Genomic DNA, 27,681 nt, shown 5'->3' on the forward strand with positions numbered 1-27,681 from the left:
CACTCTTTTTTTTTAAATCTTGTCTGTGATCAATTTTCTGTCGGCTTATTCCTTGTGATGTGGGTATAGTGTTCTGTGATCCGTTCTGTCAAACGTTAGCGCTAGCACTGCCGACAATTTATATAATTTGGGATTTGTACAGCAATTAAGTCATAATTTCTAAATTTTCAATAATAAACGTGTTGAATAGTGTTCAACTTACATATTGTCCGTTTTCCATTTAAAAATTTGATTTAGTTTGAAGTGAAATCGGAATGTCAAGTGAAACGGGAAAGCAAGTATGTATTTATCGCTTTCTAAGTTTAATTACTATTTTTAGCTGATAATCAGTAAATGTGTTAGGTGGCAAGAAGTATTTGGGATGTTTGTAGTCTACAGCCTGTGGTAGTATTGAGAAGAATTGACATTTTTTTAAAGTATGAGTCACGTAGTAGGACCGTAGGTATTTATGTTTTGAATGTTTTATTATGCATACCGGGTGCTTTGCGTTCTAGATTCGAAACAGTTAGCTGCGGATATTTACCTTTGCCTGGATATATGTGGAATTGCAATGTTGCGTACCTTTACGGCAGTATTCGCCTGATTTAAGTTCATTACCGTTAGTGAGTAGCATTATAAACCAATTATTATTTACATTTTAAATGAAAATTTAAAAACCTCTGATCCGTAACCTTATATCAACTCGTACTCGTATCAATCTATCACAAGTAACAAAAATAGTATAAAGTTTTTCATAAATTACATTATTTTTATGTAGATATCGACTCAACCGTAGAACAAAGACCTAAGTGCAAGATGCTGCTTATTGTCAGTACATTGTACATTTCGTTTGTTGTTCTTGATTGTGGATATCCACAGTCAAGATCGACTGTTGTTCGATTTTATATTGAAATGAAACAATATGAAATAATAAATGCACAAAAAATATCTGAAGCACCTTTAGATAAACCTTTTGAATAACGAAATTATGTTTTATCCTTTTTTTACTGTATCATCACATCCGACTCTGTTCTTCGGATGAGTCAATATATTATGTAAATTCAGCAGTAAAATTATAAAGCATGAAAAACAATGTGTATGTGTCAAATTTAATTGTAATACCTTCAGAATCATTTTATTCTTATTGCACCAAGCGATGGGACAATCAAGCTGTGTGTCTGGTAGTAAACAATGTGCCTGTCCATAGCAGTTCCAGTGCCACTCAGTGCTTTAAATTGCAAAGATCTATGGCACACTACCACAGCCCCCATCACCCTGAACATAAGTTGGCAAGTCCCAAATGCCTGCAATTTCACCAGCTCCCCTACCCTTCGCAGGTATTATACTCATTTTAATCCTTTCAATACATGAAAACATTCCTCTGTAAACTTGTTCATTTAGGCTTACAATTATATGGGCCGTTTTGATATTTTCTTCTGTTTATAGCACTTAAATAATAATTTTAAAGAAACGCGTGCCTTACTCCAGCGTGACCATGGTTGAGTTTTTGAAATTTGACTAGCCAGTTAAAAAGTCCCTATTTAGTCAGCCCTAATATAATATAATTGCAAAAAACTAGATTTAGTTGGTCTACCGTTCAAAAGTTATAAAGCTATTATATCCACAATTAGCTGTCAAATTCTAGTGATAAACCAGCATTTCAAAATTTTTATCACAATAGCTAACATCATTTCTCATAATGATGGAGCCATAAAAATAAAAAGTGAAGTGAATAGCTAACATGGCGAGCACTGTGACGTAATATTTTTGTCGCTTTGCGAGTGCCGCGACCAATGGCTGCAAAAGAAGTGCCAAACATGACCACAAGGTCACAGCTGATTTTAAAACATTTTGACAGTTTTGCACAGTAATTTTAACCAAACTGATGTATGTAATGGGAAAAGGGTGAAGAGAACATTTTTAATACAGTTCAATACATGAGAGTAAAATAATTAAAAACTGAAACTGAAATACTGTGTAAATGAAAGGGGACTCTAATTGCAATCTTTCCTTGGATAAGTTGACCATGATTGGTTGCACAGTTAGCGTTCTTAGTCTTTTGTGCCAGGTTCCTACCACCTAGCTCCCAGTACGTATGTATGCCTAATTAAAGCTAATAGAAGTAATTGAGGTCCCTCTTAAGAAAGCCGTAAGTGAATTGTGTTGAAAATATCTTTGGCTAAATGATGTTTACTACATGTGGGAATGGGATGTTTTACTTTGTAGTCATAAAACGAGTTACCATCAAATCGAAAAATGCCTTTGTCTAAGTATTTTAAAAAGTCAATTCCAATTATTCAAAAATGTACTTTAAACTGCTGTTGTAGGCAGTTCAGTTTTATTTGACTAGTCATTATAAGTGATCGACACATGTGTGAACTAATTTCCGTAAGCATTCCACAGGATATGTCTTATCACTGCTATGTTAAATGTAGTTATATGGCTATACATATATCTTTCTTTTTGCTACTACAGTTTTGTGCATTTGTATCTTTTTAACGCGGTGTTATATGTACTAAGTGCCGTTTAGCACGTCAATTAGGTTAGTAAGCAATTACCCTTTTTGGCCATGTTTAAAGTAATATGCAAACGTGTTCTTGTTTTCGTGCCATATTAGAAATCACCGTAACACATAAATGGCCTCTGGGGTTGTTGTAAACAAACAAATGTCAATTGCCCCTGTGGCCGAACGGTTACTGTTCTGGATTGCCACGCCGAGGTCTCGGATTCGATTCCCGGGCCGGTAGAAATGTTTGTATGGCCTACATTTATTTAGAGCCGAACTTTGCATTCAGCAATGACATAACCTTGAATTTCACATACTTTGAGTTACAACATTATTGTAATAGCAGTGCAATGTATATATTCAATTATAAGCATATACATTATATTGTCATTCAAATCAACCGTGTAATAACATTTTTTAATCCATAGCATTGACAATTACTTCCTGCACATATCCAAGGATAGGATTTTCAATCTTTGTGGCAGTTTCTTGTAGAGTTTAGGCACCATGTTAAGGGTGGTTTTTTTCTTATGAACGTTTTACAAGAGATTATCAAGGTATAGTTATCAACATAATTATCGTGATTTCACTTCGAACCCTGCTAACAAACAAACATTGATGCCACAAATCCATATTTATACTTTGTGCTATTTGGCATGTCAATTAAGGTCATTGACCTGACTATCATGCCGAAGACATGATAGTCAGGTCAATTCTACAGCGACAAACAATCGATCGCTATAAATCTGTCCCAATTTTGACATCACTTGAGTAATATAATTAAAAACAATGGCATAATTTTCAAAAAAAGTTAAATTGACATCATTATGTGAATTTATATGTTGTAAATATCACATTTTTATTATTATATTTAATTACATTAATTATCATCATAATGCATGTGTAAAACACAAAATTATGTTGCAATAATATACCACTTCACATTAAAACTAATATTTAACACTCTGAATGTGCCTACCCTGATCCAATATATAGAATTTTCGAAAGTGTATTTCTGTAATTTGTATTTGTGGAAATAAGTAAATAATAATTATTATTATATTTTACATAATAATAACGATAATAACTTACATACTCATAGGCCCACACTGGGAAACCCTTTATTGTGGGTACCATCAAATCAAATCAAATCAAATCAAATCAAATCAAATCGTTTATTTGCATAAAACATGGTGGTCATGATAACACAGTAATATACATATAAGTTCAAGCATGTTTCGCCCGAAGATAATTTAGGCATGCAAAATAAATGAAAAATAGGTCGTCACATGATTACATTTACATTAAGTTATATATAATTAATACAGACACCCACAAAGTACACCCGAACTCACGAGAGAAATAAATGTAGGCCATACAAACATTTCTACCGGCCCGGGAATCGAATCCGAGACCTCGGCGTGGCAATCCAGAACAGTAACCGTTCGGCCACAGGGGCAATTGACATTTGTTTGTTTACAACAACCCCAGAGGCCATTTATGTGTAAAACTTCCTCCTTTGATGTCTTTTCAATCATTTTATTTTGTCCATTCGCCTCAAGCACCACATTTAAAATGATTTCAATCTCTCTGTCTTTTAATGTTATTGTCCATGTCTCGCATCCGTACAGTGCGGTGCTCCAGACATAGGTTTTGATGAATATTTTTTTCGATTGTATAGGTATTTAAGAGGTGAAAATGTGTTTTTTGTTATGGAAAGCTGTTTTGTTATTGCAATCCCAGTCTTTTTGTCAGTGGTACATTTGGAATCTTCTGTGATAATACTTCCAAGATATTTGAAATGTGTTACCTGCTCTACTGGAATGTCATTTATTTTGTTGGGTGTAATTTTGGAAGGATGTTTTGCAGTTACTAATACTTTGGTCTTATTTTTGTTAATCGTCAAATTAAATTCCTTAAAAATTATATTCATCTTATTGAGTAGGGCTTCCAATTGATTTCTGTTTTCTGTAATTACAGCTATGTCATCGGCAAATTTAACAAATAACACCCTGTGACCATTTTTATCGAATGCACAATACAAAACATTATAGAAACATCTACAGAGGGTATAAGAGTGAATATACCCGGTAGATACCTACATGAAGAAGCGGTACGTTAGAACGTACAGCTTCTTCATGTAGGTATCAGTATTTTTTTATTTTAATGACGGCAATAACGCTCGAGTTTTAAAGGCTTAGTGAAAACTAGATTCATTAATTAAAACAGAGATGTATTGAATATTTATGATATCAAGTGACAGGACGAAGAAATCGTGCGCTTAATGTTAACCGACACGCCTGTACAAACCAGCTGTAGTGCCACTGCACCTGTCATCCTGAGACTTAAGTAGACAAGTCCCATATGCCTGTAGTTTCACCAGCACACTTAATCGCGTATACCTATCTATTTGTTTGAAAAAACTAATATACGCGATTTAGATTCGAAAAAAATAGTTTTATTTCCAACAATTTGTATTTGTAACAATCGCGAAAACGCAACATAAGAACTCAACATTGTACAAATTTATATTGAATACGTACAACGTTATTCTGGCTGCTAATGGTTGAACTGGTAAAGAATTACATCCTTTTTTAGGAATTACGTTGGATTGCGCTTCTTTGACGAATGAGGCAAGAATGTACAATTGAATATAATATCGTTATTGCACCACACAAAACCACTACCACGAAGTAAATTCGTACAATTGCTATTTACTCCTTAGCGCGTTCCCTTATGTCGTGACGACAGATAGTTGTGTAGTTTAAATTGTCATGGCTTGCATACTCAAATGAAAACTTAAATGAAAATGAAACTTAGTTGTTCACACATATATAGAACAACACGATTAACTGTCGTTCACGACTTTTTTGACGTTACGACGACAGACTGTCGTGGCAATGGGAAGAGCTAAAACGACAGTCGTTCGACGATAAATAAAATGTCAAGATAAAAATGTATACGTCAAATAATCGCAGCTTCAAACAATTCTGTCGTGCAAACGACACATTGTCGTCACGATCGAGTGGGAACAGCTAAACACGACAGTCGTTCAACGGTAACATAAACGTCCACGACATGGTCACGACAGATCGTCGTGATATGGGAACAAGGGGTCGATTCAGAACCGTACGATAACTACGTTGTCGACCGATTCGATTAGATATCGTATGATTTCTTTTCATTTTTATTCACAATAACCGAATCGAACGTCAAACTGTCGTATTCGAAACCGAACCGAAATGACGTCACTCTCATACGATTACTGGTACTTCTCGACCGACAAAAGCTACAAACGTTATTCAGAACACAGTTATCGAATGACAGTTACCGAACGTCCTATTGTTTACAAAGCAAGAATGTAATATGGAAATCTTTTATTATTTTAAATAAAATCTGGATTTTGTTCAATTTTATTAATTTATTTTAATGCGAGACTAATGCATGCCTATATTTCAAGCCTTTAAAGTCTTAAAATGTATATAAAAGGATTTAATTTTTCTTATAATCTATATTCGCCGACTAACCCCGCAAACGTTGTTGGATAACGATATCGTATCCGAATCTGAATCGAACGTTTTAACTCGAATGTTCTGAATAGCTCGGAAAGCATCCTTCGATTCGAGAACGATATCCAATCGAACGATTGGGTTAAGATATGGAAGAGTTGTGAATCGGGGTCCAGACTAGACACGATAATCGTCCAACGATTAATAAAACGTTACGACATAACGGGAACACGCCTTTACTCCGTGCTGCTACTAATCGTTATGGCATCACTATACAATTTTTAATGTAAAAATATTGTTCCAGCAATTCTCCAATCTGGAGACTCCAGGGTATGTTGGGTTTGCCAACTTGCCCAACCAAGTTCATCGCAAGTCTGTGAAGAAAGGTTTTGAGTTCACTCTCATGGTAGTCGGCGAGAGCGGACTGGGCAAGTCCACCCTCGTTAACTCGCTGTTCCTCACTGACCTGTATCCTGAGAGAGTTATTCCTGACGCCATTGGTGAGTGCTTAGGCTGTTCCATAGACTTTTAAGAGGCCTTTTTTATGAAACCAACCGAGTGACGGGACGATCAAGTCGTGCGCCTGGTAATAAGCGACACGCCTGTCGTCCGTAACAATTGCACTGCCGCTCAGAGCTTTAAATCGCAGAGATCTGACTACCACAGCACCCGTCACCCTGAGACATAAGTCAATACCCTCCAAAGACGGCGGCAGAAATAGGTAAGGTGGCAGAACTTCCGTGGACGAACCCTTTCACAAAGAACTCTGCTGCTACTAAAACTCGTAGAAGTAAAAGCAAACAAGAAGGACAACGTCATCATCGCCAGACTATGAAAAGGACAAGGATTTCTACTGTTTCCACTCTTACCTGTCCTTCCACACCCAAATGTGTTAGCCACGAATGTTTTTCATTATAGTACTAGAGTAATGCTAAGTCCATGGGAGTCCTGACACTTGATGGGCGAACGAAGCTACATAAAAGATGCAGGCCACAGCCAGAGGGCATAGAAACTGTTGAAGCCGGGAAAGTCTTTCAGTTTTTTATGCTGTTGGCCTTCGCTCCGAACTGTAATAAGTGGTGATCACAATAGATAAGTTAATGGTCGCTCTGATAAGGGGTTGTATAGGCCCTGGATGAAGCCACCATAACAATAAGTCCATGTAATAATATGGGGCGCTAAATTTTCGAGTGGCGCCCTCGATTCGGAATACGCCTCGGCTTTCTACTACATCGACCGGAGACGTCATTTAAGTTGTGGGAAGCCATTGGAAGCTAAAGGGCAGGACCGTTAGAAAATGGCGATTCTTGTGAGTGACCTGTGACTGGTAGTGGACGACTATAGGTTGCGATGATGACGATGGTTAATGCTAACTCCGTGGACTCGTGTTTGAACTGTGAATTCTAAACAACAGTTAGTTATAATAAAACTACATAATATGTAGCCGGTAAGTAAATAGGTAATACATTTCCGATTAAATACCTTTGTGGTTTTGTGTAGCTCAGATAATTTACACGGATTCATACAAACTATTCACAGCGGAAGTAACGCAGCAGATTTGTAAATGCAGCCTAGCTTTTAATGTAAAATATTTATTTATTATAATTGTTAGCAAAAACTATTGTTGTATGTATTATTTACTTTAAAATGCTTAGCACTAATTACTAAATTTGCAAAATTAGTTGTCGATTTCGTTAGGATGGGGAATTTAAAAAATGAAAATGACAACACAGGGTGTGACGGCGAAAGCCATCAGATGGGCTCGTGTTATTAAAACTTAAAGGAATTTGTTAATTAAGAGTTCTTCCCTATACGAATCGATTGTATAAGTCAACATAATATGAGGCGCCGCGCAAACATGTTTTGTGTTGCGTACAAGCAACCGGCAACTAGAAGCGAATATTCTATTTTCATACAATTACGGTTGCCACAACCGGCGACAGTGCCCGGTTGCCGCAACCGCAATTGTATGAAAATAGAACAAGACTCGTTTGTGCGGCGCCTTAGACTTATTATTAGTTTGTACATTAGTTACAAATACGCGTAAAAATATTATTCTAAACATTATTGAACAAAAAACAATACCAAAAACACAAACAGTAAAATCACGTCATGTAATTTCATAATACAATACAAATCAACAATGAACAGTAACACGTGTTTAGAAAAACATAGCCGAACAGATATTTATATCATTGATTGTTGAGGTTTGAGGAGTGGCATTGGAAATATCTTTCCTATATTTGTTTTATTTTACGTATGTAACGTAAATTGGATTATGTTTATGGTAAATTAAAATAAAGTAGTTAATTTAATAATTTTTGTTAATAGTGGACATAACTCAGAACCATCACAGTCAACCGTGACTCAGAGAACCCGAAACGTTGGTTTCTTTTGCAGAGACAAATATGCGCGATTTACATTTGAAAAAATTATTTCATTTCGTATGTGTAGCAACCACACACGAAATGAAAACCTAATATCTCGATAAATTATGATCATTAAAAACATACACTAAATTCTGTATTATTTTCAGAGAAAACAAACCAAACGGTAAAGTTGGATGCGTCTACCGTAGAAATAGAGGAGCGTGGAGTGAAACTTCGCCTGACGGTGGTGGACACGCCGGGCTACGGAGACGCTATCGACAATACTGACTGCTTCCGTGTAAGTATTTTTTAAAGTTAAAAAAAAACGTAAGCCTGACCGACGACTTACTCTTAGTATAACATAGCCACATGTGATCATCTGTCAAAGTCACGAAAGAAAAAAAAAATGGAAGTGCCTTATGCCTCGATTACTATGAGAATCGATGTCGCCACAACTCACACGTTCTTAATTTGAAACACTCCTTGATATTGATTGGTCGTAGTTTCAAATTTAAAAAGAAATAACAAATTCTGGATTGTTAATATAATTAAAATTTACTCTGTTGGCATATCGTTGAAAGTTCAATACCATCAATACCTATTATTGCATGTCACGACGTTTTGATATTATATTAAAATTTCAATCAATGTATTGCCATTTAGCGGTTAATTGCTAAACGACGACGTATTGGAGTTATTAGTATAGTTCTCCAAAAAAGAAGCGACTATTGCAAGGGTATTATAAGTTTTACTTTCGTTACTTGTAACAAAAAAATACTTCAATAAACATAAATTTATTAAAAATAAGACTTTCCGATGATATGAAATACCACCACGGATAATATTTTTGGTGCGTGAGGCCGTGCAATGCAGGCTCCGTAGTCCCTGTCCAGAGCCCGCTGGCAGGCGAGCAGCGAACTGCCTTAGCCTTCTCCCCGTACGTCTGCGCCGGACCGGGTGCGCGTCCGCCGCGTCCTCGCGCACCCGCTTCGCGGCCTCCTTTTGCGACATAACCTCTGCGCAAAAGGAGGCCACCGCCTCCCAGGACTCCTCGCTATCGAGTATGGCGGCAACCACGCTCGGCAGCGAGAGATCTTGCCCTACAGTCCCCGTCAGAGTGCGGCGCTGTTCATCCCACTGGCTACACACCTCTAGGGTGTGCTGCGCGGTGTCATCCCCAGCGCCGCACTCGTGGCACGACGGGGACGGTTCCCTCCTCGCCACCTTGTGCGTTTAGTGACTAAAGCAGCCGTGCCCGGTCAGCGCCTGCACAAGGTGGTACGACAGTGGCCCGTGGGACCGGTTTACCCACTCTACGAGGACAGGTCTCGACGGGGGTCTTTCGAGACCTATAGTTGGCACGCGTCAGACGCCAGCTAACCACTTTTACTGTATTTAGTTTCAAAGTGATAATTCATTATATAATAATTTAATTTTCATTAAAATTAACTCCTACAAAAGTTATTTCACTCCAAATCGATGTGACAATCAACATACTGCAGAAATATCTTTATCGTTACTGGTATATTAAGTTTTACAGTTTTATATAGCATATTTTTTCCCCACATAATAGCTGGTATACAATGGAATATATGAAATTGGTTGGGACCATTGTGGCGTACCAGTTAGGTACGGGCTTTAATTGATTAATTAACCTAAGACTTACTTGTCATGGTCAACATGTCTCTATAATCTTTTTTTTTTAAACAGATTGTATTTTAGATTATTACATTTCTTTTTTAAATTACGATCTTACGCTTGGATATTATCCACTTAGCCTTAAGGATTTACTATTGCGTTTGGATATTTATCTGTAAGCAATATGTAGCATATTAATAAAATAAATAAACTATTGGTCTGGTATTGGTACTTAATAGCCTCAGTGGTCGCGTGGCTTGCACACCGGTTTCCATGGTGTCATCATCTCTGAGGTCCCGGGTTCGATCCCCGGCCGGATGAGTGTAGAAAACTAACTTTCTATATTGTCTCGGGTCTGGGTGTTTATAGTACCATCGTTGTTTCCGGTTTCCATAACACAAGGGCTTTAGCTACTTACTTTGGAATCAGAGTAACGTAAGTGATGTGGTCTAATATATACGTATATATTTCTTGGTTGCTTGAACGCAGTACTCTGCTCTATTTTCGGGCTTAATATGGTCAAAAATCTATTGTAAAAACTTGCCAATATCCCTTCAGTAACGACTACATGTCGTGACGCGTACATTAGTAGTATCCAATCCTGTATGACACATGTTTGTCCGCAGTCGATAATCCAATACATCGATGAGCAGTTCGAGCGTTTCCTTCGTGACGAGAGCGGCCTCAACCGTCGCAACATCATCGACAACCGCATACATTGCTGCTTCTACTTCATATCACCTTTTGGACACGGGTAATGTGCTCGCAGTATACTTTAATTTAGCTATTTGTTATTAGTGTACGTCAGCATCTAAATAATCCGAGTTATTGAACTAACCAATTAAATAATTGTAGAGTATATATCAGAGTAGCTCAAAGGGCAAAGGAGCGCGCCATCCTCGGCATTTCTCTCATATAAATCGTGAAGATACGACAGCGAACAAAAGCTGTAGACGTAAAATGCAGATGTACAGGACACGTGCTGGTGAAATTACGGGCACATGGGGCTTTTCAACTTATGTCTCAGGGTGATGGGCGCAGTGGCAGTGCACCTCAGATCCTTGAACAGGCGTGTCGTTTACCATCAGGCGCACGACTAGTTCGTCCCATCACTTATAAAATTATAAATTTTGTTTCGCTTGTTCGGTTTTTATTATTTTTGGTAATTGGAAATGGCGGCCAGATGAGGGGATCTCCTCAACACTGTGCACAAGCTACCATGTGTTTTTCAAATTGAGATTTTTTATTTGCCACCGTCACAAAGCTCGTAACATTTACATTTGATATTAACACGTCAATAGTACAAAATATCTTATCAAAGTCATTCACTAGTAACGTTTAATGTATTACAAAACTAAATTCAAAGATTTGCACATATACACGTAATGAAAATGTTAATTTAATAATAATAATATATTGTTATGAAATAAATCGCATAAGTAATCATCATCAATAACATTAAATGTCATAAAATAATGAGCATTTTTTTTAATGCATAAGGTCAAAATATTCTCGTCAACTTTATAAAATGGATTTTCAATTAATAAAATTTTTTTTATCTTTCTTTTAAATTCTAATTCGGGCAAAACGGATATAGTCGGTAGTAGTTTACCGTATAATTTTATATTTAGTTTGGACTATTCAGCGTTCGATTCGGATTCGGATACGATATCCTTATCCAACAGCGTTTACGGAGTTAGTCGGCGAAATAGATTATAAGAAAAATCCTTTTATATACATTTTTAAGAATTTAAAGGCCTAAAATATAGGAATGCATTAGTCTTGCATTAAAATAAATTAATAAAATTGAACAAAATCCAGACTTTATTTAAAATAAAAGAGATTTCCATATTAATTCTTGCTTTGTAAACAATGGCACGTTCGGTAACTTTCATTCGGTAATTGTGTTCTGAATCACTTCTTCTGACGCAGTTTGACGTTCGATTCGGGTGATTGTGAATAAAAATAAAAAGAAATCGTACGATATCAAATCAAATCCGTCGACAACTGAGTTGTCGTCAAGTTCTGAATGGACCCTCAGGTAGTGGTTGCAGTCGATAAATATTTTATCGACTGTCGACTGAATGTTGGTCACACTTATGTAATAAATAGCCGAGATTGTTTAATTTGAATCATCATCGGTCAATTTTTGTAAGTTCATTGCATTTAGAACTAAGTCTATTAAAAATACTATTTAGTCTATTAAATATAATATTTAAAGTTTTCATTTTAATTCAATACAGATAATCAGATCCGCCTCTTCTTGTTAAAATGTGTAGGAAAAAAAAATAATTTCGGCACTAGTAAGCCAACTATCAAAATAACAATAAAGAAGGCTATAACGCAACTAGTAATCATTAGAACGTCGTAACATTCACAATTCGAACATTATTGGCAAAATTTTATCATTCAATTTCACAATCTATCGATAAAATTGTCGATAACAACTACGTGACTATATAATATTTTTTGAAAACTGGCAAGCCTGCAAATGGCATTTTACTCCTCTTCAAAAATAGACGGACTATAGAAGGTCCACGAACCTCCAACATCCACGTGGTGGACCACGAGTTTTTCTCATTTAACAGACCCCTTTATGGTATAATTTATAAGAAAACTTTTTTGTGAATAGACTGAAGCCGTTAGACATCGAGTTCATGAAACAACTGCATAACAAGGTGAACATCGTGCCCGTGATCGCCAAAGCCGACTGCCTGACTAAGAAGGAAGTGCAGCGACTCAAGACTAGGGTAAGATAGATACATATTACCATCAGCAAAATTGGCGCATTAGAGTGTTACCAAACCAACTGCTCGACTTCAATCGATTTGGTAATATTAAAATACAGAGCATACAATTACTTAACTTCAATTCACTTTTGTAATCAAATAAAATCATTCTAACAACCAAGTTCGAAAAATGCGTGTGCGCCATCTTTTTTCTGTCTTATTCCCTTTTGCTCACTGTTCGAGCTTTGTTGATATACGTGGCTGTGGATTGTTCTAAGTAAAGAAGCAGTCACTTGGTAACTTCATTAAGGCACACTTATTTATTTATAAAAGAAATTATAGAACCAAATAGAACACATGTGTAACCCGAGCGAAAAATTTGTAGACCTTAATTTCTCTCTCTCTCTTTCTGTTTCTCCTTGACTAACGTCGACCTTTTTTTTTTTTTTTTTCTCGCCCGTCCTTCACTAAAGTTCTCTATTACAAAAATGCTTTTGGAGAGAGAGCTTATGGTTACTTTGTTTATAAAGAACAATGGCGAACTCCTATATAAAATTTTGTTCACATGATTTGTATGCGTCTGTTTATGAAAAATATGTAAAATATAGTTTAAATTCTTGAACAATTTGGTTTTGGGTTTACTGTGCTGAGAAGTCTCGGATTAAAGATATTACAGTTTGAAAATTTTGGAGGTCATATTTTACATAATTGAATAAAATATATTCGTTGTATTTTATTATATCAAAATAAACTATAGCCGTGCGCCTTTTTTGAAGGTGGTGTAAAATACAGTTCATTGCGCGAAAGTGTTGCCCGCTTACAAGCAGCTAGTGCTTGCAGTCGATAGATATTCTATCGACTTATATAAATAGTCGAACCTGTTTCATTTAAATCATCATCAGCCCATTATTCATTCAACTGCTGGACACAGGTTTATTTGCATTGTCAATTTTTTTAAGTTCATATATACACTGCATTTACACCTATGACTATTAAAAATACAAAGAGGGTAAATATTTTAAAGTTTTTCATTTTCAAATCAAATCGTGTGTTTTTTATTTGATCTGCCTCTTCTTACTACAAAATGTATATGAATAAAAATTGATTTCTATACTAGTAAGCCAACTGTCAAATTAAGAACAGCAGTCATTAGAACGTCGTAAGGGCGCGTTCCCACTATGTCGTCACGTTTAATTATCGTTGGACGACTGTCCTGTCTAGCCTGTTCCCATATCAAGACTATCTGTCGTGGACGATTTTTTATCGTTGAACGACAGTCGTGACTAGCTGTTCCCACTAGATCGTGACGACAATAGGAGCTGCGACAATCTGTCGTCACGTTTTTATCGTGACGTTTTTTTATCGTCTGACGACTGTCGTTCTAGCTGTTCCCACTGTGACGACAGTTTGTCGTTGTAACGATAAAAAATCGTGAATGACTGGAATCGTGTCGTACTATATGTGAACAACTTCATTTGAATATACAAGCCACGACACTGTAAACTGCACGACAATCTGTCGTCACGACATAGTGGGAACGCGCCCTAACATTAACAATTCGGAAACTTTTGGCAACATTTTATCTTCTTTTACAATCTATAGATAACAATGTCGACATCAACTCTAGATAACTATTTAAAATTTTGCTATAACTGGCAACCCTGCAAATATAATTTTGCTCCGTCTTCAAACAAGACAGACTATACAGAAGCCTTAAACAGAGTAAGGGCGCGATACCATTATGTCGTGACGACAAACAGTCGTGCAGTTTAAGGTGTCGTGACTTGTAGTTTTAAATGAAGTGGTTCACATATTAACTGTACAACTCGATTAACTGTCGTTCACGACTTTTTTGCCGTTACGACGGCAGAGTGTCGTGAAAATGGGAAGAGCTAGAACGACAACCGTCAGACTATAAGTAAAACGTCACGATAGAAATGTGACGACAGATAATCGCAGCTTCAAACTATTTTGTCGTGCAAACGTTAAGACGGCAGCCGTGATCCGATAAATTGTCGTCACGATCAAGTGGGAACAGCTAGACACGACAGTCGTTCAACGATAAAATAAACGTTACGACATAATGGGAACGCGCCCTTAATAAAAACTGCATGGTGCTGTGGGTTTGTGACGTGACAAAAGTTTAGAGGAAAATATTTTTTATAAGGTCAAAAAGCATGAAGTTAAGTCAAACAAAAGTTCATGCAAAACTTGAGTTCATACATACCATGCCCTGGTTAATCAGGCACGAATAATTTTTTTGTTGCTGATATCGGTAAAGTCGTCGATTTTTGATCGTCAGACATGCTGGCTGATATTTCTGCTGGTTTGTAATTCGTGAATTATGAATTATTTTATTATAACTTACCATCCCGATAAACATCATCCTTGCCAAACAATGGAACGTATCAAATTAATAAAATAACATTTTTCTTAAAACTTGGTACAGAAGCCAGAATTAAAACCACTCATCATGCTAAATTATCAGATCACTTTGAAAAATATTAAAAATGAAAATTTGCCTTTCAAAAGTCTATCAATTTTAATTACCCCATTCAGGTGATGGAAGAAATCGAAAGAGAAGGCATCAAGATTTACCCGCTCCCAGACTGTGATAGCGACGAAGATGAAGATTACAAGGAGCAGGTACGTGAAAATTACAACCTCTTATACATTTTTAAACTGTCGCGTTGCATTATAATATGGTTACAAATAGTGATAACCGGGTTAAAGTCCATTTAATATGTATTTGCACAAATTCCTATAAATTATCTCTACGTTTGGACCTGGCGTATTATGAACTTTTAAAAAACCGTGCAAGTTCCGGGCAATTCTTTTTACGCCCAAAAACTGTCTGGATAAAATTTGTATTACGACATACATATTTTTCGCCGACTTCTCGCTGGTTATTTTGTCTATGACTGGAACTTGACTAGCTCGTGCTTTATAATGTAACATTCAAAAACATGGATGAATATTTACCGGTAAATTACGGTGTTGTATTTGTCACTTACTGTAAGAGAAAAAAAATAGATACATATTATTCATGTACGAAAATAAATAAAGACACTATATACTAAAAGTGTTATATTTTAATTTTTGTAAATAAGAGAAAAGCGCAAATTAAGTTTCCGTATGACGACTTCAAACGTCGACGAAATTTCGCGGGTAAATTTTTACTTTGTAGTTTGTTGAAAACATGTCAAAAATATTTTAAGAATATTTGACTATAAATAAAATTGTAAGAAATTATACTTGGCTTTAGTGAAAAATAACCTTAGTCTCAACTAATAAATCGGTGGATTTTGTAGGCCTCGACATGTGCGGTTTAAGTTCATCGCAAAGATTTTGGACCATATTTTTGTTAAGCCCGTATTTTTTCATAAATTGTTGTGCATCCATTTCAAATGGATCACTACGATCTCGCAGTTGTCTCCTTTGGATTTTTTCCAAATTATTATCGTGTGAAACTTTGTGAGACTCGCGATACTCAAACATTTCATATTCATCGCACATGACGAAACGATTGCCTAAAATACCTAATGTAAACTCAAAATTATAATTAGTATTATACAATTATACACAAAACAATTCAATAAACGCTACACCAAGACACAGTATACTGAGTGGTTTACTGCTGTTACTTTTGACAGATCAAACGTGGACAAAATGTCAAAATAACGCGTGTAACACGATATTGCCAGCCAAACTTCAGGCAGAAGATAGCCTAGTGTCACGTGACCGCTGACTGGCTGATACTACCAGTTCATAATACGAAATTACAAGGCAGTTTAGTTTACGGCGTAAACTGCGTTGAAAAAAGAGTTCATATTAGGCCCCCTGGTTGCTCAATCAACCTATTAATAGATTTTATCGGGTTTATCCCCATTTGTACTGTTATTAAGTCAACCTCTATTCTATTACTACCTCATTTCGAATTCATTCATTCATTCCCCTATTAATACGGTTCATTGTGCTTAGGTCGAGCGTGTGGGACATCGGCCTTATTTCAGAATTTATTTTTTAACAAACGCAATTAAAGCCATTTGAAAAATGTGTATCGTATAGTTAGTATACGAGTTCTATTTAGTTTAGTTGACATTAAAAAAATCATTGGCATATGTAAAGTACCCACTGACGGCAGAGGTTTTCTTATTTTTTTGTTTATGTTTTAATATATTTTTTTATAATATTTTTTAATGTAAAGTATGTCAGATATTGTAATGTCATATGTCATCAAGCAAATGGTGATCTTATTTACATACTTGTTTCGCATTAAGTCTTACTTATACAATTCACTTTTGAAGTGCCCTCTTTCATGGACTTCCTCTATCCGGTCTGTGGTGTTCGCACAATTAGTTATAATTAAAACACTGGATTTACTGATATCAAAATGAACGTATAAAGTGTCACGGTCATTATTGACAACTACACTCGCTATCTTATAACATAGCACGGTCACACCCGCCTTTCGAACTTATCGACTATATCTCTCTCTATACAGGTACGTCAACTGAAAGCAGCAGTGCCGTTCGCAGTTTGCGGTGCAGGGCAGCAGCTTGAAGTACGCGGTCGCCGTGTCAGAGGCCGCCTTTACCCGTGGGGGGTGGTTGAGGTCGAAAACCCAGAGCATTGTGACTTTATTAAATTGAGGACCATGCTTATGTAAGTATAAGTACCAGATTTTGCAGAAAATGCCAACAGCGTGTTTAGAAAAGTTGTATAAAGACCGTTGCCATGTTGCGGAATTTTAGGGAACTAATTAAAAAGAAACTGCCTTCGTGGAACGGTTATAATGCTGGACTGCCACGCAGATAATTATATCACAAGGCATTTACCGCACCCATGACTGGTGCGATGGACCAAGAAAGAAGAAATTTTAATGGCTTTATTCATCTATTGTAATAGAAAGGATAACAAATAATTAAAATAATTATAATTGCACCTTTTATTATATCATTTTATTGTTTGTTCCAGTCTTTCTTTTCTTCTTTTATCATCTCTTACAATAAATCTTGTCGACTGAGGCTTCCGCATACTCATTTCTCAAAGACTATGTGTTTATGTTTTTTGAAGACGGAGTATAATAACAGTTTATGTCGCAAAAGTGTTGCCCGCTTGCAAGCAGCCAGTGATTGCAGTCGATAAATATTCTATCGGCTATCGATTGAATGTTAGTTACGTTTATCAATATATAACCGAACTTATTTCATTTGAATCGTCATCGGGCCATTCGTACAACTGCTGGGTACATTTGAATCGTCAATTTTTGCAAGTTCGTACATCTTATTCTACATTTAAAACTGTTATAATTATTAAAAATACAAAGAGGTGACGTATATGAAAGTTTTTAATTTAATATAGATAATCAAATTCACCTGTTCTTATTAATATGTGTGTATATAAAAATTGATTTCGATAGTAGTAAATCAACTGTTAAAATAAAAATAAAGATGACAATAAGGCAATTAACAACAATTAGAACGTTGTGACATTCACAATTCAAATATTTTTGGCAAAATTTTACCTTCATTTTCAATCTATCGATAAAACTCTCGAAAACAACTACATGACTATTTAAAGTTTTATTAAAACTGGTAACCCTGCAAATGTCACTTTACTCCGTCGTCAAAAAAGACAGACTATAGGTTATACCATGGTCACGGCGGACCTGAAATCGGAAACGTTGGTTTGTTTGAAATAACAAAATACGATTTAGATTCGAAAAAAATAGTTTCTTTCTGATTTGTAACAACCGCGAAAACCTGATGTCATTATCTATATCTTTAACCGACTTCAAAAAGGTGAAGGTTCTCAATTCGACTGTTTTTTTTTTGTATGTATGTTACACGATAACTCATTTTATAACATTTCATTGCGATAACAAATTTGTGAACCGATTTTGATGATTCTATTTTTGTTGGAAACATGGTAACCCAGTAGTGGTCCCATTTAAATTTGAGGAAAATATTCCACCTCTAAGAGTGGCAAACAAGGGGATGAATGACTTTTGAAGTCGGTTGTTTTAGGACTCTGTACTGATTTCATTGTTTTACACTTGTTGCACCCTGTACATTTGTTTTGCAGTACTCACATGCAAGACTTGCAAGAAGTGACCCAAGAGGTACATTACGAGAACTACCGCTCCGAGCGACTCGCGCGCAACGGACAAGTGCCTAAGAGACATACGTTAGTATTTTTTGTGTGCATCAAATACTATTCAACTCAGTAGTTAAAGGCCCATTTAGATGGGGAGAGTTTATCGCACGCTTCGTGACGAAAAATCGTATCGATTTTTCGCCATAAGATTATCGTATCATAATGTTTACATTCAGGTAGGAACTAAAATCTCGCCTACGATTATGTCATACAAGATTCGCAAGCAACTTAATCGCCTCCTCGACTGTTAACACAGAGAAATAATGTAGTAAGAAGATTCATGCTTACGAGTTTACGACGTGTCTAAACACGATCTCGTATGACATTTTTTCAAGTTCATACGATAATCGTACAAATCGGTTCGAACCGTTTTGAGTGCGAGAATTGCCATTCAAGTTCAGTGATTACTGCGTTAGTGACTATGGATATACCAAAATGACGCAAAAATCATTTAAATTTGGAACTGTTGTCAATATTAAGTTCATTGCACTGTATAGAAATATATATTTTTTTATACTTTTCTTAAATTTTATAACATTTCTTAACCCAAAATTTATTTTCGTTCTAATTTCATTAATTCTTGTCTTAGAAAAGCAGAACACCCTCGCGCACTGAACTCATGTTAGCGACTGGCTGGCACAAAAACTTGAAATACGATTTTTGCTTTCATGTTCTGTTTACATGGAGACATTCGATATTCCATGGCGAGGCGATTATCACTCACGTGGACGGTCGATAATCGCGAATGTTTAGACGACGAAAGTTTTTTTATATTCTTTCGATAATCGTATCTTCGAGACGAGAAACTCTCCATCTAAATGGGCCTTAACTCATTGTATTCGCGAAGGCCCATCGACTCAGAGTTGCCCACTACGCCTCTGTCGCTGAATATCACATTCCCAAAACATGATATTCGCAAGACATCACTTTCACAAAATATCACATTCCCAAGATATCACATGCTCAAGATTTATTTATTTAATAGTTTATTGTACAGGAAAAGTACAACAAGTCACAAAGAATACAAGGGAAATTAAAAACAAAAGGTTCTGCTTATTTCTAATAGAAATTTCTTCCTGCAGAGCTAAAATATTACAAAGATATTCAATAAATAAACATATTCAAAGATATTACATTTTTAAAACACCATATTCGCTAAACACAACATTCTAAGTACAGGTAATAAACAGCAGGTCTTACTAGCGACAGACAGAGGGTTATATTAGGTAGTATTAGACGTACTCTATGTAACTGGAAATAAAAAATTGACCCCTTGCAATTTTTTGTGCAGTTACGTTAAAATGGTGTATATTAATGGTGTACATTTATAGTTAAAAAAATCATTTCCATAAACCCTCTCCTATTTTCTATGTCTATATATATAATATAGGATATAAATAAAATATTAAGGGAGTTTATGGATGGTTATATGTATATGTGTAGGTATATAATGTATACCTACATACAGGGTAAAGTCGAAATCAATAGCATCCTTTTAAAATAAGACCCTACTCATGATACCTATTACATTTGGATATAGAATTTCGTAAATCAAATCTGTATCGTAACTTACGAAAACCATGCGATAGACTTATTGCAAATAATCATGAAATAAAAAAAAAATAAAAAATAAACAAAAATAAATAAACTCCTTTCGTTTATACCTCGAAATGCACTACATAATGATGCATGAAGTATGGAGTATGAAGCGACGCCGACGGAGAGGGCAGTTATTTATGACGAAACATAATACACATTTTAAAATAAAGTATCTGTTCATTACTAAAATTAAAATTCTTCAGTGATCCGGATTCTGTAGTACACTTAACCGGTCCAGACACACTTGAATATTTATTATTTTATTTACGCTATCTTTGACTATACTCATATTTGTTCTGGTTTTTCTGTATTATTTTTCTATTTCTTTTTTTATGAGTGAAATGTTTTTTTTATTTTATATTATTGCCTCTTTTTTTAACAATGACAGAAAATGAAGAATTTATAAATTGTAATTTTGTATTTGGTTCCTAACAGTACAGAATGTTGTAAATCGCACATATGATATTTTGCGAATGTGGTGTTTATCGAATATGGTGTATTAAGAATGTAATATCTTGAGAATGTGGTATCTTGCGAAAATGATACCTTGTGAAAGTGATGTCTTGCGAATATCACGTTTTGCGAACATGATATTTTGCGAATATGATATTCAGCGACAGAAGCCCACTACCGTACCCAGAATTCCACCGAAGCACTTAGTGAATTAATTTATTTTTAAATTATAGTCAACCTTATGTCAAGTCGGAGTTTCATTACGTCACCGTGTGAGATGTGTCCTGTTCGAAAAATCGAAATTCGAAATGTGTGTCTACGTTATTTGGAAAAATAAAGTTTAAAAAACGCACGAAATAAAACATATACAATAAAATATATACATCGCACACGAAACCATGTATTATTCGTAACTCAAAATTGTGGAATTGAGAAAACACGATTTGAAAATTAAAAAATAATTAAATGAAACTTATTAATGAAATTTATTTGTAAATGGATAATTAGGAGTCGTTAATATCTCAGCTCGAATTAAAATTTTTCCCATACTAATATGGTTCATTGTGCTTGGGTTGAGCGGCAGAAACACTGGCTTTATTTTAGATTTTTTTACTAACGAAATTAAAGTCATTTGAAAAATGTATATCGTGTTCTATTTAGTTAGTAGTGTAAAAAAAATCATTGTTATTTGTAAAGTACCTATTGATTACAGCGATTTTCTTGTAAAATTTCGAGGTACGTTTGTGTTTTTTTTTTTCCAGTCGTGAAATTTTTAGGAATCATGTTTTCACACCGTATAGTAATCAGTGTACATCAATTTTACTATTATATTTTTCCAAAGTGATTGATCCAGTACTTCACTGTTATGCGGAATCAACCAAAATCACTTGAGGTTGTATCGACTTTTTATCCATAAATGAAAATAATCAGATTATTCGCAGTACGACCCATTCTGTATTTTTTTTATTTTTAAATGGTTTTCTCAATTCCCCGATTTTGGGTTACGACAAAACTTAGGGTCGTATTCCAGAACTCTACTCAATACTCAAGTCAGGACTTGAGTATTACAGTGAGCACTGAAAATCATACTCAAGCCCTTGCCGTTTTCCAGTGCTTAAAATCATACTGCTCAAATCCTGACTTGAGCATTGAGTAGAGTTCTGGAATACGACCCTGAGTTTCATGTGCAACTTGGAAAATACTAATAACACCACAAACAACAAGTTTTGTTCCACCCTTTTTAATAGTTCATCATATTTTACTTTCGAACAAACATAAAAATATATAAAAAGATCGCACTAAACTGATAACTCTGTGCAAAACGCAGAACCGTGTGGATCGTCGGGGCGGACGCTTTCATGTTGGAACTTACTACTTTACTACCCAATACAGATTTAAAAAGTGTCAGATAGTACAAAAAAACAAGTATAAAAGTCTATTTTTGGTAAATGCATCGTGTTTTGTAAAAAGTTATGGAATAAAAGTTAGTCCTGTGAGGTTTGTTTTGTAATACCAAGTGACGGGACGAACAAGTCGTGCGCCTGGTTGCCACCAGGTACAAAACAAAACACAAGGCCGCCATTTTCAATTACCAAAAATAATAAAAACAGAACAGGCGAAACAAAATTTATAAGTTTATAAGTTATGAGACGAACAAGTCCACCTGATGGTATACGACATGCCTATCCAAAACAGTTGCAGTGCCACTCAGAACTTTAAATCGCAAAGATCTTATGGGCACTGCCACTGGGCCCGTTACCTTGAGACATAACCATTCCTTACTTTCTCAAACTCATATCTTATAAAGAGTGATTGATTATTCAGGAAATAGCAAAGCTTTCTACTTATTTTAAATTTGTTATCAAGGGTGTTAATTTGGATGCATTACTTTACGAATAGGCAAAAGCCAGTTTGTGAATATGAAGGAAATGTTATGTGAAATCAGACTGCAAAATTTGTATATTTTTTGCGTTAAGATACAAGTTTGAGAAGTAAGGCGACGATAAGTTGACAAATTCCATGTGCCTGTAATTTCACCAGGTTGTTAGTATTTTACACAAGGAACCCTATATAGCACAATGTACAAAAAATCTTTTATCGCGAGCCAAATGGCCAAGGTCGTGTACGCTTTTTTAAATTTATTTACGTTTGGTTGGTTGGTTTGGTTGCGAAATCTGTTATACGCATTTATTTGTTATTCATGTTTGTAGGTCGACGGAAAGTGGGTTAAGCGAAGCGGACTCTAACGGTATTTCCAATGGCTCTTCCGAAGACGCCGTTGAACGTGAAAGAGTCCTACGTGAGAAGGTAAGATGTTGATCTTGTCTTTTTTTACTTTTCAATACCTATATTACTTAAAAAGGGACATTCCCGATTTTCACACAGTATTTGATTTTTAATTCGGGACTTAATCATGTATAAAACATAATTTAATTACCTCGACAACGACAATGCTAGCACAAATAAATAATGAGGATCATGTGCGGGTAGTTGGAAAAACTCGCACGGCTTGAAGATGCTGACACCCGCCTCTTCAGTCCCTTCGAGAACATGGACGTTAAAATATGTCCAAAACGTGCAGGTAATTCAAACATGATTAAGTCCCGAATTAAAAATCAAATAAAAAGGGACAGTTGTTTATTAAAATTTATAATAACAGTCTGGAGTTCTAGGTTCGTACAGTCGCCTGCAATAAAATGTATACACCTGGATGGGAAGTGACGATGAGGTCGAATATTTTATGTAGAACATTTTATGATTTCAATCAATATTTTCTAAGACATTGGAATTTTAATTTTGCTATATACAATTCCCTGCAACCTACGCTTGTACATAGATATATTGTGTTAATATATAGGTATGTTTTACATGTATTTAATTTTATTTTTGTGATATTGAAGTTTGTGATAAACTTTAGTGTCACGTACATGGTTGTAATTATCAGGAGGCGGAGCTGCGTCGTATGCAGGAGATGCTGGAGCAGATGCAGCGCCAGATGCAACTGCAGCAGGCCAATACAACAACTGCATAGTGCCAGTCTCTTGCACAGGTACAATTTACCCGCACTACAGGGTTTATGCGATTTCTTAATAAAAATGTATTGCATTTGATCACATACAAAAAAAGAGGATGCAACTTTCATTCAACATTATTATGAACACAAAGATTAAACAAAACAAAGAAAAATTCCTTCGAGCTATCAGGGCTTGAACCATTGTCTGTTGCCATGTTAGTTATAGTTATATCTAGTTAGCAGCAACAGAGCTCCTTCCAGAGAAGTGCTGTCACCTTACCTATTTCTGCCGCCAAGCAGTAATGTAATAAGCATTCCGTTTCTGTTTTGAAGGGTATTTATTAACTTTTGTCTCAGGGTTACGGGTGCTGTGGCAGTTAGATCTTTGTTATTTAAAGCCCTGATTGGCACTGCACCTGTTATGGACAAGCATGTCAATTGGCCCCTCGGTCTCTAATAGCTCACTTGATATAGTATCAATAATATGGAGTATTCCACAAATTTATTATTATTATTAATATGAATACTTAATCAACTGAGCTAGAGACCGAGAGGCCAAGCGGTGGCCCCGACATGGCAACGGTCACTGGTTCGAAGTCAGGTCAGATCGAAGGAATTTATCTTTCTTTTACAAAAAATATAATATATGAAAATCATGATAGTAAAAATCATGATATTCAATAAATAAATATTTCATTCAACATTTTTATTGCAATTGTATATTATATGACGATCATGTTATCCCTTGACATTATATTTCGAATTGTAATATTATGAAATCGATAATATGAAATAAATGATTCTATTCTATTCTATTCTATCGTAGCTGTACCAATTTGTGTTAAATAGACCTTCTGGAAAGTTTTTAGTTACACGCACTTATACATAATCTAATATTTGGCGCAAGAACTAAAACTCCCTACAATCACATTTTAATGTACTTTGCATGCAGAAGTATTGCATTGTTCCTTGTGAAAGAGTACGTCCAGGGAAATACTGCTACCTTACCTATTTCGACCTCTCCAACGTAAAGTATCGTATGTCGAAATTGCCAAGTTTACAGAGGAGCGTTTTAAAGTTTTGAATTCATATACATATATCAAACACCGTGACTTTAGCATTTCTCAGTTTTATTCGGCAAAGCTCGTTATTTTAAAACTCATTCTGGAATAAAACTGAGAAATGCTAAATTCACGTGTTATGCTCATTTCAGGAAATTCAAAACTTTGAAACGCTCCCCTGAAACTTGGCAAGTTCGACATATGATACTTTACGTAGGAGGGATCGATTTCTGCCACCAAGCTATCATGTTAATTACTGATTTCCGGTTTTGAAGGTACTGGTGAAGTTACAAACACATGGGCCTTGTCAAGTTATGATGAGATCTTTGCGATTTAAAACTCTTGCAGCAGACGTGCCGCGAATTTGTTGCATGAACTAACTTTCCCTTCAATCACATTTTAAGGTGCCTTGCATCCATGCTGTTACGTGTAATTAATTGTACAACACACTCGGATGTACTATTGACCGTTCTTAATACTAAGTGATATAGATTCTTCATTGCCTGTATTGTTTCCCAGCTGGACAGCAGTCGCGTCCGGCTGGCAACGTGCGACGTGGTCACCTCGATACTCTACGCCATCCCCTACTGCGTCACCTATTCGTAATCAACATCAAAGTATACAGGGTTAATTTTAATTAATCCAATATCTCTTATTATGGCATTCCTAGAATTATAACAATAACATTATGATGTACGTGTTTACATAAAGTTCTCCACTTCTCATACAATTCGGGTAAGAACCCTCCTTCTCATAACTAATGCATTTGCATTTCGGTACTTTTCGAAATATTGGCATCTAAAGAGTTTTTGCTAATAAATAAGTCATTTATCGTTGATTTTGTTTAACAACTAGACTGAGCCTAAATAGAATGGAATAAGAAACTGATTAGAGGGGCTTGTAGACCGTGTTTCACTGATCCTGGATGTTAATAACTATATTTCGCTAAAAATGACGATTACGTTAGTTATGACATAGACCAATAAGGACTGCTAATTAGGGATGCACGATTTTTTGAATCGTAATGGATCATATGCCCCTGAATCGATCCAGGGGTCGGATCGTATGTATATTACTAAACCGATCTCATAAAAATCTTTTCAAAATTTGTAATAAATAAAACGCCTTTATTACATGATTTAATTGCCATAATAATATGTAAATATTTTTTGTTGCTTTTCACAGATGCCCATCCTTTACACCTACCTAAATCTTTGAATAATAATATCATATATAACTTAATGTCCAAAGCATTGTCATCCTCTTTATTCTGTACTTGACGAAAGCGTTGATAAGATGAGATTTTTGTTTAAATTATGAATACGATTCGCCTTAAATTTGAACCGATTCGCTTAAAAATCATTCAATTTAATTCAATTTCAATAAATCACTAGTTCGTATACAATTGAATCTATCTTCATAAAAATCGAATCGTAATGTGCATCCCTACTAATTGCGATACAGGACAGAACGTAGTCGGATATTTAGTACCTATTGGTATACCAGATGTCGCGTGATGGGAACCAAATAGCTATTTTTGTAACTAATAATAATACTCTAATTTCAAGTGGTGACAAACAAATCAACTAGATGACGCTTATTGCACAAATTGTTATGGATAGTGCCCGCTATTTTTTTATTTTGTATAGGATTAACGCCATCTACCCATAACAGGAAGCGTTACTTACAAATAACTTGGTACAGATGTAGTGAATAATCCTTTCCTATCGGCAAAACTCGGAACAACGATAACACCCGAATGGTGCCGATGTGTCTATGAATTACTGTATTATTAAATTACGTGTAGGTATTAAATAAATCGCATACTTTATTTATCAATGTCAAATGTCAAACTGCCCGTTTGACGTATATTACACTGAGATGTTAAAACCACCACGATTCTATCATATAAAGAATTCGTTAGGTAAACAAAAATATAACTAGTTACCGAGGACGTTTTATTTCAATAAAACGCACTGATAAAAACCAAATTCCGCTTGGGATGATCTAATGATTCTATAAGGATTGGAACCCCAAAAGTCTAACTATAAGTCAAAACTACAGTAGGATTTTGCAGACCTTTTTTATAACAATTGATTTTTTTAATTAATTAAAAATACTATGACATAACAAAAAAGACACCTCAACATAAAACAAAACAAACCAGCAGAGAAATTAATATAAATAAATATAATTTTCTGATTGGATGAACGACTTCGATTATGACAGCGGGATAAGAGGAGGAGGAGCGGGGTGGACAGTGTGATGCGAAACAATACTTCCAACTACCATATCACAGTCAGATTCAGAACTATTTTCTGGTGTATCATCGTCAGAGTTTTCATGAACGTTGATTACAAAACTAGCCATATAATTTTCCAACTCAGGTTCGTGTTTTCGGTACTCGTTTTCGCATTTGATGGCGTGGTCACATACTTTGGCCCAAACATCGGAACCAATCATATTAACCTTTTCCTGTACCAATTGTTTCACAGTAGTCATATTCATACTGATGTTTCTTTTGGATACGTATCCCTTTATTTGAGACCATATGTTTTCAATCGGATTGAAATCAGGATGATATGGTGGCAATCTTAGTACGCTGTGTCCATATTCGTTCATAAGTTTATCTATAGAGTATTCTACAAAGTCTTGTTTGTACTTGC

General features: G+C 35.5%; 1 protein-coding gene across 1 annotated transcript; it reads left to right on the plus strand.

The window, feature by feature from the left end:
- Positions 1 to 83: 83 nt before the first annotated feature.
- Positions 84 to 26,017, plus strand: LOC113225932 (septin-1). Its single transcript, XM_026458406.1, has 11 exons — positions 84 to 278; positions 6,299 to 6,494; positions 8,531 to 8,661; positions 10,628 to 10,755; positions 12,634 to 12,751; positions 15,290 to 15,376; positions 17,235 to 17,395; positions 18,818 to 18,919; positions 23,152 to 23,248; positions 23,886 to 23,990; positions 25,535 to 26,017. Exons 1-10 carry the CDS (start codon positions 255 to 257, stop codon positions 23,970 to 23,972), a joined length of 1,131 nt encoding a protein of 376 aa, XP_026314191.1. The 5' UTR covers positions 84 to 254; the 3' UTR covers positions 23,973 to 23,990; positions 25,535 to 26,017.
- The last annotated feature ends 1,664 nt before the right edge of the window (positions 26,018 to 27,681 follow it).

The sequence above is a fragment of the Hyposmocoma kahamanoa genome, unplaced genomic scaffold (assembly GCF_003589595.1).
Source record: "Hyposmocoma kahamanoa isolate Upper Pololo Valley unplaced genomic scaffold, ASM358959v1 180, whole genome shotgun sequence".
In the NCBI taxonomy this organism is placed as follows: domain Eukaryota; kingdom Metazoa; phylum Arthropoda; class Insecta; order Lepidoptera; family Cosmopterigidae; genus Hyposmocoma; species Hyposmocoma kahamanoa.

Bases quoted from the DNA above. Each gene is read 5' to 3' on its own strand.
- LOC113225932 (XM_026458406.1), top strand. From the start codon at position 255: ATGTCAAGTGAAACGGGAAAGCAA. The intron at 8,662-10,627 runs GTAAGTATTTTT...GTTTGTCCGCAG, and splicing joins ACAATACTGACTGCTTCCGT to TCGATAATCCAATACATCGA. The intron at 18,920-23,151 runs GTTAGTATTTTT...TCATGTTTGTAG, and splicing joins CAAGTGCCTAAGAGACATAC to GTCGACGGAAAGTGGGTTAA.